This window comes from Oncorhynchus mykiss, chromosome 1, assembly GCF_013265735.2.
Source record: "Oncorhynchus mykiss isolate Arlee chromosome 1, USDA_OmykA_1.1, whole genome shotgun sequence".
In the NCBI taxonomy this organism is placed as follows: domain Eukaryota; kingdom Metazoa; phylum Chordata; class Actinopteri; order Salmoniformes; family Salmonidae; genus Oncorhynchus; species Oncorhynchus mykiss.
Window position 1 is genome coordinate 79,229,666 of NC_048565.1, and position 12,612 is coordinate 79,242,277.

General features: G+C 40.8%; 1 protein-coding gene across 6 annotated transcripts in view; it reads left to right on the forward strand.

Moving 5' to 3' along the window:
• The window catches only part of rtn4 (reticulon 4), a 27,828-nt gene continuing 15,216 nt past the window's right edge, over positions 1 to 12,612 (forward strand). The window contains exons 1-4 of one of the 6 annotated variants that reach the window (XM_021611282.2): positions 1 to 751; positions 5,485 to 5,517; positions 8,471 to 8,524; positions 9,019 to 10,827. In XM_021611282.2, coding sequence (XP_021466957.2) covers positions 256 to 751; positions 5,485 to 5,517; positions 8,471 to 8,524; positions 9,019 to 10,827 — 2,392 coding nt within the window. In that variant the 5' untranslated portion in view covers positions 1 to 255. 6 annotated transcript variants of the gene reach the window in all.

The window sequence follows — 12,612 nt, forward strand, 5'->3', positions numbered from 1 at the left end:
TATTCGGTAGTTATTGGTCACTCAAATCTTGTTTCTCTGTTTCAACATTCTGGTAGGACGCATGAGAGCGGATTGTTCCGTGGCAGTGGTCGTGGCGCATTTCTGTTACTTTGGTTTATTCGGCTCTTGAAGGGAGTCAACGAGCGTATTTTATTGTTAGTTAGAGGTATTTTGGATTTTTTTGAGTGTAGTTAGTTATTTTGGGAACTTGTCCTTCAAAAGTATTAACTTTTTACGCAGATAACCGGCAATTAGATGGAAGACAGTGAACAAGTAGTATCGTCCACAACTCCGTCCGAAGACGAAATGAGAAGCTACAGACAATTCGGGAATCATTATGGCAACGAGGCCACAGCTAAAGTTGGCAAAGATGATATTGTAGACTTAGTTGGTGGAGCACAGGATGCTATTGAGAGGCACATGGCTTCTTGCCCCGATGATTTAAAAGAATTTACGGAGGAAGCAAAGGAACAACTGACAAACGAGGTGATTTCAGATATAACTCCATCAGATGAAGAACAGGAGGAAGAGGTGACTGACACATTTTCAGAAGCTCAACCAGTGATTCTCAATCCTTTGGATGCAGACTATTTGCCAGAACTCATAAGGCCAGATCCCCCAAAAGCAGCTCAAGAAAAAGAACCAGCCCCAGTAGTAGAATCCGCTCCAGTGGAAGCAGCTCCAGTAGCAGAAGTGCTCCCCGAAGCGGCTCCAGAGAAAGAAGCGATTGCGGCTCCTCCAGCACCATCCCGTGAGTAGTCAATTATTTTAAACGTTTTAGACAATCTGGTTTCGTAATCAGTCTCTTGGTAATGCATTATTAAAATAGACGTTTGTCGGGCAACGTTGGCTAACTAACGTTAGCGTAGCTATGTGGGATTGCTGCGACAACCATTTTTTATAAAGCAAATGTGTGGACGTCTCGACAACAAATCCCTGGCATTGACATTGGTGTAGTTCGAAACGCCAAACATGCAGGTATAGTTGACTAGGTAGCTAACGTTTCTGAAGTAAATAATGTTTTATGGATGGCCAATCACGCGAGGTAGCTAGCTTTGTGACGATGCGGCCCACCTGTGACAATCATCAGCAAGAAGATGGCTAGCTAGCTAATATAACTTTAACTGGCAAAATTGAGGTACCGATTTCAACAACACCCTTAAGGTGATACAACAGTGTGGTGTTTTTAAATGGCATGCAATGTTAGCTAACAAGAAGATAACACATTGGGTCATTGATTAATTCTGAGACTGTCATGCTCCAACCCGGTTTGTGTGTTTGCGCTAGCCTACCTAGCTAGCACGCGCTGTTTTGACTCAGCCAAGATGGCTTGTATTAGTCGTAACAAAGGAAGCATCTAAAATCGACCACTCCCGTTTTAGTTGTTTCTCCACAAATATCCAAGTTACTTTCATAAAAGGTAACTAACGTTAGCTATCTAATGGAAGTAAGCTAGCGAACGTTATTTTTCTGATAACATTTTCATCGCACGATGTTTTGGTTTTTCACACAAATCTTCCATCTGACCCTTCTGGTTAATGTTATTAACTCGCAACCAATTCGGCTGAAAATAGCATTAGTTGGGAGCAATGTTTGTAACATGCTTGGCTATCTGACGAAACACTTTCCCGAACATGTTAGGGAAGACAATCAGGGCGGGGTTGGGAGACCATTATATTAGCTTCAAAGACCTGGTTGAGTGACTGTCCATTTAATTGGTTTAGGCCCTACTATTGTCTTCGAACTAGCGAAATGTCATTTTGGGAGGACAGGCATGCTTTATATAGTCTACTTTGGTTTCCTGCAATAATTTGTGTAGACATGTTAAACAGGAGAGATGCTAAAAACGTTCAGGAAATGGGCCTGCTGGCTCCGACATGCCTGGTGGGTTTGCTCCCACTGTTTTGCTGTGTATCGTAGTCTCCATATCCTACAAAGGGCAAGTAGAGATAAGGGAATAACCCCCTACCCCACCTCTGAATGCTTCACTCTTTACCACAACAGCAGCTGGGTTTGTCAGCTACCAGGGCACTGATTCATTTGCCTACTTTTATATATTGGCACACTCTGTTAGGTGTAGCCAACTGCCTCAACTCCACAACGATTTCATCCAGAGTATATTGTGGAGACTAGAGTTTTTGAAATAGTCCTTCAACTCACTATGCCGTTGATACTTCATACACGTATAGTCTTAAACCCTTCCAGTATATCTGTTTGTCCTCTGTTGAGTGCCTTTCTATGTTTGCTTTATTCCATACTTTTTATTTAAACGTTGATCAAATACAACCACCAACTGTTTCCTTGTTGCGTTTTAATTGGCCATGCGCACTGTTGCCATCTTAGAGCAGCAGAAATTAGTCTGGTTTTATTTTATTAACAAGTATGGATTTCAGCAAACAATGGCACGCAACAACAAGGGACCAACATAGGTACACAGTAAGGGTTTAAGTATTTACATTGAAGTATCGACTGCAATGCTCTATTCTTCGCACAACTCTGTGGATAAAATAATTGTGGAGTTGAGGTATCTTGGCTAGGTTAGGTGCTGTAGTTGCTATGGTATCAGGTTAATTAGACCTCTGTTTCTTGACAAAAGGCGTGTTCTTCTGTCTGTTATAGTAGGGAGTGTGTTTTGACAGCAAACATTCATTGGGTGTTTCTTAATATACATACTACTATACTCCCCACACTCACGCTTTGACCACACTGACAGCATCACTGCGCGAAGTAGTATGTGACATTATCTGGATATGTATGCAACAAAAGTTCAACATTCACCTTCTGCAACCATTACTGTCAAGCCGTTTACGCATACAGGTTGACACATACGTTCGGTTGGATAAATCCAGTGTATGCACCACATCCAACGCACTGCCTCTGCAACGCACTGCCTCTGCGTCATGCTCCAAGTGCCTTCTCCGAGGACCTTATGAGAACAAGTGTATAGAAGGCATATAACATTTGAGAAGTACTCACATTCTCCCTACTTTATTAACTTCTTGGTCCTACTTGAGACGTCTGCGTCACAAGTAGGCACCTGGAAATGCAAATGCGCTACGCTAAATGCTAAATGTACTTGTTAAAACTCAAACGTTCATTAAAATAGACTTGTAGGGTATTGAATTAAAGCTACACTCGTTGTGAATCTAGCCAACAAGTCAGATTTTTAAAATGCTTTTCGGCGAAAGCATGAGAAGCTATTATCTGATAGCATGCACCCCCCAAAATACCAGCACGACACGTAAACAACAGATTTTGCGGTAGCCGGTGCTACCCAAAACGCAGAAATAAAATATAAAACATTCATTACCTTTGATGATATTCTTTGTTGGCACTCCTATATGTCCCATAAACATCACAAATTGGTCTTTTTCCCGATTAAATCCGTCCATGAATGCCCAAAATATCCATTTGTATGGCCTGTCTGCATCACGAAAAAAGCTCTCTTCCAAGACGCAACGTCATGTTTAAAAATGATATAAGTTGCCTATATTCTTTGACAAAAAACTTCAACCTACTTTTATAACCCAACTTTAGGTATTTGTAAACGTTAATAAGCGATCAAATTGATCACTGGGCGATCTGTATTCAATAGCAGCTACAAAAGAAAAGTGTCCATTTTTCAATCTTCCAAAATCGATTGAGGTAGGCTGGATGTGATCAAGGATCTATTCGTAATGCCTCAATGGATTTTTGTCAATGAAAATTACGTTTTTGGCGACATCGTGTGGAAGCTGTATGAATTGCATCCGTCTCCATATTCAATTTGGTTTCCTTTAAGTAATCCATGAAAGGGGCGCATGGATACTTTTTTCAGATTTCAGTGAGCAGTTTTTCCTGTGCTTTTCGATGAAACACGCTCTGTTATAGTCACAGTCGTGATTTAACCAGTTTTAGAAACTTCTGAGTTTTCTATCCACACATACTAATCATATGCATATACTATATTCCTGGCATGAGTAGCAGGACGCTGAAAAGTTAAGCGATTTTTAACAGAATGTTCGAAAAAGGAGGGGGTAGGATAAAGAGGTTTTAACTCGCACATGCTGCACCCCCCCCATTCACTGAACCTTCTTGCAGCCAGGACAATGGCAATAGAGACAAGATATACACAAAGCAAATGTTTAACTTCATAATTATCAGCTAGCTATATGTGAATCATAATAATCTAGCTAGCCAGCTAGTTAAACAGCCAAAAATGTCCTTAAGCCTTTGTTACCCAAGGTAGATGATGCCAATTCTTCGTGGCTAGCAGGCAACATGAGATTTGAAGTCTGAGTTTTATTCTCTCGCTTCAGCTCAAATAATGGCCAACATCGAGTTCAAGAAATTGTGTCCCTTTTAAGTGGCTGCGTGACATTTCTCACCATACTTTTAGTTGAAGCTTGCAACAAGTGGAGTACGCATCCGAGAAGTGCCCTCCGTGCTCCGTTTCGCATACTTTGATTTGAACTCATGCTTCAGCCCTCCCGTGCTACAGATTGCATGCGCGAAGCACATAGTAGTATGCATATTGAGAAATACCCATTGTGTTCTTTGGCGAAGATAGCAGCAGGTAGATTACCCCACTGCATCTCATGTCGATGCCATGCAAGAGTTTTCCTCCCCATTTAAAATCGGACGCCACCAACAGGAAGGCCCCCTTCTCATGTCTCCATACTGGCTTGACTAGAGTTAACATGACTTCCATTGCAGTTGCCATACATGTAGCCAGCACTTCCGACCTCTGATTGCCACACAGAATATCCGCCTGTGCAGAAAAGCATGAGATTGGACATCGGTATTTCTTGAGTTTTCCCCTTTAGTTAATACTATCAATGTTTCAATCTACTGTGGGAAATGTGGTCGAATAAACGCCATATTATCCACATTCAGTGTAATACTCAGAAACAAAACGAACAATGCCAGACTTAGTATGCAAAATTAACTGTGCAAGAGATTTTCTTGTAGGACGAGCGCATTGCATTGACAGGCACTGCTCAGGTCTGTACTCTACACCGACCGGTGCGCCATAACCAATCAGAGCTGCAGTAGGCTTATATGCAAATGGTCATTGCCATATTTGGATCTGTGCCATTCACTTTGAACTGGACTGTGTTTAGGCTACGTATAAGCTGTCCTGGAGTAGATGTGATGTAAAGTGGTTTCTTGCGTCAAACACATTTTCAGTCACCACCTAGTGGATAAACGGGTTAATGTCAAGCCCTGCGTGTGTTTAAATTAAAAAAAAAGTAAAAAATTATGGCATGTAGGAAGTTGCACAGATTTTTCACAACCTTCAAGTTTGCGCTCACCTGACCTGTTAGAGGGAACATTGGTCATAATGAGGCAAGTGTTGGCCAACTTTTAGGGTTCCACAATACACTATTCAAGCAAAGTCATTGCCATAAAGGCCTATAGCTTATGCAGAACAGGTGGACAGAAAATTCAAGCATCTTGGATTTCATTATAGCTAATGTATAATGTCTATTGGTTAAATTTTAGGTGTACTTCAACGTTGGAACATAGACAAGAGAGGTAACCGGCCTGGAACTGGTCTCATCTGAATAATCCACAGATTGGAATAATCAATGTAAAATATAAATGTTGTAATATGAAAATATTGCCGGCTTTTGAGTAAATGCTTGATCTCTTTTTTAATGATTTGTTCAGAAGCATTGTTGATGGCAACTCGTGAGTTTAAATTGTTCCTTTCATGATCATTGAATCAACTAAGAATGATTTTTGTTTTTGACCTTGTGTAATATTCCAAGACGTCTTAATCGGCAGGCTATTGAGAATATTGAAATTGTGGTGATTTGGCTGAAATTTAGCTCATTGCATTCAAATTACTCAAATTACAAGATTTATGCAATTTAAGATTTATGCAATTATTTCACATTTTGATTAAATGGTCTTGATTTGAATATGTGCTCTTCCTATGTTTTTGCCAACTCTCACCTAATGCTCTGCTAAGGTGTGTCAGTCAAGGATATTAGGCAAATGTCTTAAACAGTTGGGCCTAATATCTGAAATCAAGAATTGAAAGAAGGAATACAGTTTAATAATACTCTAGACAAGAGCCTGAACCACTTTTTTTGCTACTTCATTTAGCACTGCAATAAGATTATTGACATTAACATTTTGTGTAATATTTGTCATGTAGTTTGTCCATTGGCTAGATGGCACAGGCAGTTCCCCATTTTTATTATAGGAAATGATTGAAAATAGATTATCTTGGGTTATTTTTCACTTGTTCCTTTTTAAGGCAAATCTTCATTCTGCTACAGAAGAATTTCCCTTTTCATGTATTTCTGCCAAAAATATGACCGTCTTCCCTGGCTTTGTTACATGCCTGACATCTATTCCTGTCTTGTATGCTCTAAGCTGCCTGTACAGAGAGGGTGTCTGCAATAGAGGTCGACCGATTAATTAGTGCCGATTTCAAGTTTTCATAACAATCGGAAATATATATTTTTTTCAGATTTTGCTGATTTGTTTTATTTTAATTGAAATTAAAATAAATGTATATACCTTTATTTAACTAGGCAAGTCAGTTAAGAACACATTCTTATTTTCAATGACGGCCTAGGAACTAGAGGTCGACCGATTTTATAATTTTTCAACGCCGATACCGATTATTGGAGGACCAAATAAACCGATGCCGATTAATCAGCCATTTTTAAAAATGTGTAATAATGACAATTACAACAATACTGTATGAACACTTATTTTAACTTAATATAATACATCAATAAAATCAATTTAGCCTCAAGTAAATAATGTAACATGTTCAATTTGGTTTAAATAATGCAAAAACAAAGTGTTGGAGAAGAAAGTAAAAGTGCAATATGTGCTATGTAAGAAAGCTAACGTTTCAGTTCCTTGCTCAGAACATGAGAACATATAAAAGCTGGTGGTTCCTTTTAACATGAGTCTTCAATATTCCCAGGTAAGAAGTTTTAGGTTGTAGTTATTATAGGAATTAAAGGACTATTTCCCTCTATACCGTTTGTATTTCATTAACCTTTGACTATTGGATGATCTTATTAGAGGTCGACCGATTTAATTAGGGCCGATTTCAAGTTTTCATAACAATCAGAAATCTGTATTTTTTGGGCGCCGATTTGCCGATATTTAAATTTTTTTATTTATTTAATCTTTATTTAACTAGGCAAGTCAGTTAAGAACACATTCAGATTTCAGATTTTCACCTTGTCAGCTCGGGGGATCCAATCTTGCAACCTTAACTAGTCCAACGCAATAACGACCTGCCTCTCTCTCGTTGCACTCCACAAGGAGTTACGCGAATGCAGTAAACCAAGGTAAGTTGCTAGCTAGCTTTAAACTATTAAAAACAATCAATCATAATCACTAGTTAACTACACATGGTTGATGATATTACTAGATATTATCTAGCGTGTCCTGCGTTGCATATAATCTGACTGAGCGGTGGTAGGCAGAAGCAGGCGCGTAAACATTTATTCAAACAGCACTTTCGGGCGTTTTGCCAGCAGTTCTTCGTTGTGCATCAAGCATTGCGCTGTTTATGACTTCAAGCCTATCAACTCCCGAGATGAGGCTCGTGTAACCGAAGTGAAATGGCTAGGGTATATGCAACAGTTTGGGCAGCCTGGCTCTTTGCGAACTAATTTGCCAGAATTTTATGTAATTATGACATTGAAGGTTGTGCAATGTAACAAGAATATTTAGACTTAGGGATGCCACCCGTTAGATAAAATACGGAACGGTTACGTATTTCACTGAAAGAATAAACGTCTTGTTTTCGTAATGATAGTTTCCGGATTCGACCATATTAATGACCAAAGGGGTGCGCGCTAATAGCGTTTCAAACGTCACTTGCTCTGAGACTTGTAGTTATTCCCCCTTGCTCTGCAAGGGCCGTCAAAGTTATATGAAATACAAATGGTATAGAGAGAAATAGCCCCCAAAAATGCTATATTAACTACAACCTAAAAACCTCTTACCTGGGAATATTAACGTCTCATGTTAAAAGGAACCACCAACTTTCATATGTTCTCATGTTCTGAGCAAGGAACTCAAACGTGAGCTTTTTTACATGGCACATATTGCACTTTTACTTCTCCAACACTTTGTTTTTGCACTATTTAAACCAAATTGAACATGTTTCATTATTTATTTGAGGCTAAATTGATTTTTATTGATGCATTATATTAAGTTAAAATAAGTGTTCATTCAGTATTATTGTAATTGTTATTATTACAAATAACATTTGAAAAATCGTCAGATTAATCGGTATCAGCTTTTTTTTTTGGTCCTCCTATAATCGGTATCGGTGTTGAAAAATCACAATCGGTAGACCTCTAGTCTACAATGTGTCCCACTGTTAGGGTCTGGTTCACATTATTGTGGTCTTGCTTGAATAACTTTCTACTCCAGTGTAGAACTTATATTATCCTCCTCAACTACTGGTATTGTCCATTTCACACTGCTACTGTCTCTCTTTCAGATGAACATTTTCTTCCTTCTACTCCGCTTCAACCTCTGATGCAATTCCCAAAAGGCAAGTTCTCTTTGCTGGCTGTCTTTGCCCTCCTGCATCTTCTTTTTCAGTTCGTTCCTTTATACCGGAATTACATTTTGACTGTCTGAAATGCATGCCAAGTTTAAGGAATAGTTTTTCATAGGATTTGCATTTAGGGGGGAAAAAAGTGTATTTTGAATCCCTGTGACCAAAGTCCACTTACTGTAGATATGACAGAAGAAACCCACTTTATAGTTACAAATTCATGAGGTTTATAAGTGATGATTCCCCTCATTGATTCCGCCCATGTTAAGTGACTAAATTGACACATTACACAGGGTTGTCTTAGAAAAAAATATGTTCATAACTGGTTTTGCATCTTTTGGCATGCCAGATATAACCTCTGAGATTTATCTGATGGGAATCACCACCTTACCTCTGCAGAATGCTGGCAGGGCTTGCCCAGCATGGCTTGCTAGCACTGAAGGAATGGAGTGTGTCTTGATGTATTGCATTTTCCCTCTCTACTCAAGAACTTGGGCAGAAGGGTGATTCCCCTGCTCCCATCTCCCCCCTCTCTCCTCTTCACTCTCCTGACTCTCTGGAGGACCTCTCTTTGTCAGAGAGTCCAAATCCAACGTCTGCTCCATTGGGCTTCTCTTCTTGGCCTTCTACTGAGCCTCCCAAAATACAGACCAAGGATATGCCTTGTGATGAAGAGGGTAACACCAGATTAGGCTTTATTAAGAACGATGAGGATATCGTGAAAGGGTTAGAAGCTGCTTCCTACACTCAAAGTAAACATGATCAAAACATTTGCTTGGAGAGAGATGGAAGGCCCAAGTCTCTGTGTGAAGACAGTGGGGTTGTCTCTCCTGAAGAGCAGATTTGTAGCTCAGTCAGGTCTGCTACACCTTCCCGGTCCCCCCAAAATCCCCCGATGACCCCTGAATCTTACATTGCACCTGCCTCCTCTACCCCAATAGAGCACTGGGATTCTCCATCCCAAGTTTCTCAAGACAACACCAGGGCCTCCATGGATATGTTCTCCAAGGACTCAGCCTCCAGAGGCTCCTCTGGGTATGTGCCAGATATGCTTGGCCAACCAGATGATGACTTAATGTTTGAGGTGAAGAAGAATCCATTCCAAGGCCTCTCCCCTGTAGCAGATGCTGGGTTCTCCCATTTTGGGGATACCACTTCTGACAGCATGGCAGCTAAAATATCTGAGAGTCCCACCCCAGACCTGGTCCAATATGGCCAGGCTGGAGACTCCCAAGATGGCAGCCCACCATCATATTATGATGAGACAAAAACGTACGTGTCTGTCAAGATGGCTGCGGACTCTCTCATGGAGCCACTCAATCAGTTCTCAACCACCCCAAAAGAGAGCGAAGACTCTGCACCTCCATCTCTCCCAGATATCTTAAAGCCCTTCCCTCTGAACCCTGACAAAGTGGACTCTGGCTCTTCTGAAGGAAGCACTGAGCCGAGCCCTGCTCCTGTCCGGAAGATAGTTGAGTCACCCACTGTCCCTGTCCCTCTGTCAGCCACAAATCCCTTTGCTTTCGATTCCAAAGCTTTACTGCTAAAGGAGCTGACTGAGGAGACTGAAGCAAGATTAGCAGTGAAGACTGAAGATAAAGGCTTTAGTGCCTTTGACCTCGTAAAGGAGGCAGGGACCACACCCCAGAGCAAAGAACCTGTCCAGATAGAACAAAAAGATTGGATGTTTTCCAGTCAAGATTCACCCAAAATAGTGAACAAATTAGAGCCTCTTAATATCCAGACTAGAAAGACCCCTGAAGATTCTGATTCCGAGAGTCCGTCCGCAGACTCTCTGTCCCCTGTTCTGGAGGCAATGGCCAAGAATCCTGCAAGTTTCCAGGTGGAGACTGAGAAGAATGACATGAAAGTGGAAGAGCCAGAGGCAGTAGAGGAGAACTCTGAGCCTGAAGTCTCCTCGGAAGAGTTCGAGTTCATCGAAAGGCCCACCAGGGGTGTGATGGATGAGTTTCTAGAAGCATTTGATGGTGCCAAGTTTGCCAAGGCACCAGAGCTAAGTATGGATGACGATGATGATGATGATGATGACATGAGCTTTGGGCTGAAGGATGTGACGTCTGCAAATGTAGCCCCAGAAGTTCAGGAAGAAGTTCCCAGTCAGAGCTCTTACCTCCTACTTACCCAGGAGGGTAAGGCCTACCTGGAGAAGGATGATATCAACGAGCCTGCGTCTCAGGCCCCTCTCATCCACTCGCCAGTTCGCGAACCAGAGATGGTCACTAAGGACACAGAGGGCCCCAAAACTGCTCAGATGCCCAACCTGAGCACAGAAGCAGGTAATTTCCGCATGGAAGTTCGTCACCATTGCATTGATGCGTCGTCATTTCACTCTCCTTGGTCGTTATTTAGCTCCGCCCATAACTCATTTTTCTCCCATGCACAGTTTTCACTTCTTTTACATCACCCTTCTCTGCCTCGTCCCTTTTTACATCTTTTTGAATAACCATTACAATTGTGTGTGAGCATGCGTTGGCATGAGATTGGTTTCTTGATCTTGGTTTTCATATGCAGTAGTTAATCCCCCCCCCCCCCTCCCCATTAGTAAATGTCAGTGTCTTAAATCTTGTCATTGTATTTTGCAATCTATCCTCTTCATGTGGTAAGTACAGAATTCATTTCCCATGACTTCACTGTTCAGAAATGGAATATAAATGTGCAATTGGGGGGGTTTGTCACAAAGCGATTACGTTAAAAGGACAGAATATATTTAAAGGAAGTGACCTGGCAGTGCATAATCTCATTAAGGTATATCATACAATTCAGCCATCTAGTAATATTTGAATGCTTGTTATGTTTTTCATAATACGCCTGGCCAGAAAATGAACTGATCTATAAGGATTAATTTACATTCTGACCAATGGGGCATGGTAAGAACTGCCTCTCACATGGGTAGTCACTAGTTAACACAGCCACAAAGTTATAATTATGGCTAAACACCCATTTCTACAATTGATCAACTTAAAATGTTATTTTTTAACTTAATCTTATACCTAACCTTAAATTAAGACCAAAAAGCTATTTTTTGTAGCTGTGTTATCTAGTGGAAACCTCACATGGAACAGGGCGTGGCAGTTTGCAAGCCTGCCTTTGTCTTGCTCACCCCCCAGTGGTTTTAGTTTGCCCAGAGCTTTTTGCTCTGTGGAATTAGATTACCTCTGTCTGCAGTCTGGTTTTAGCCCTACTGAAAATAACCAGAGATATGAAGCTGAAACTGTAGACCTCCTTATAGGCCTCATAGCCTTTGAGCCCCCATGTCCAGATGGAAAAAAACAGCTCAGTGAAAAGGGCAGTGTTAAAGCAAAACAATTCTAGATGTTTTAGTACGGTTTACCTCACTGGGCAGTGCCCTTCAGATATAGTATTTTAGTACATATTTTTGTTGCATGATTGCTTGAAATAACATTAATATAATAAAATAAATGAAGATGAAAGCAATAGCCTTTAGCCTTTACAAATGAATGGCTCAGTTGTATCTAGCTGGTTATTTACCCAGTGATGCACACGAGGCACCGATATCAGTGTACAGAGATTTGATTGTGACATTGCACTGAGCTAGGCTGGTGGGCCCCAAGACAGTGTGCAAGGAATCTCCCTCCCTGCATTGCGACACCAGCCGATGAAGAATAGAGCTTGTCAGCAAGTGTTCTCTTCCTTGTTCGACCGGATATGCCATACCATCTGAAACATCACCACCCCTGCCATCTCATTCGCAAAACCCCGTTAGTGAGATTCGAATCCACATAGATCTGTAGTGACCGACCACACTGTATGATTAATCATTCACCCATCTTCTTTCTTCAGTACGACTACACCCTTATTCTAGAAAAATGTACCTTGTACTGTACCTGCTATTGACTCCAGCTCAAGTGCTGAGCGTGAATATACATTGGGGAGCTGTGATCGTTTGTCAACTCTCTGAAAGACTTAATAAAAACAACGCATTATGAATAATTTGAAATGATAATTAAGTGTAAACCTAGGCAGACATTTAAATGAAATGAGCGGTGCCCTCTAGTGGACTAATACAACAATCATATTTTTCTTATGTGAATTTTGACTTC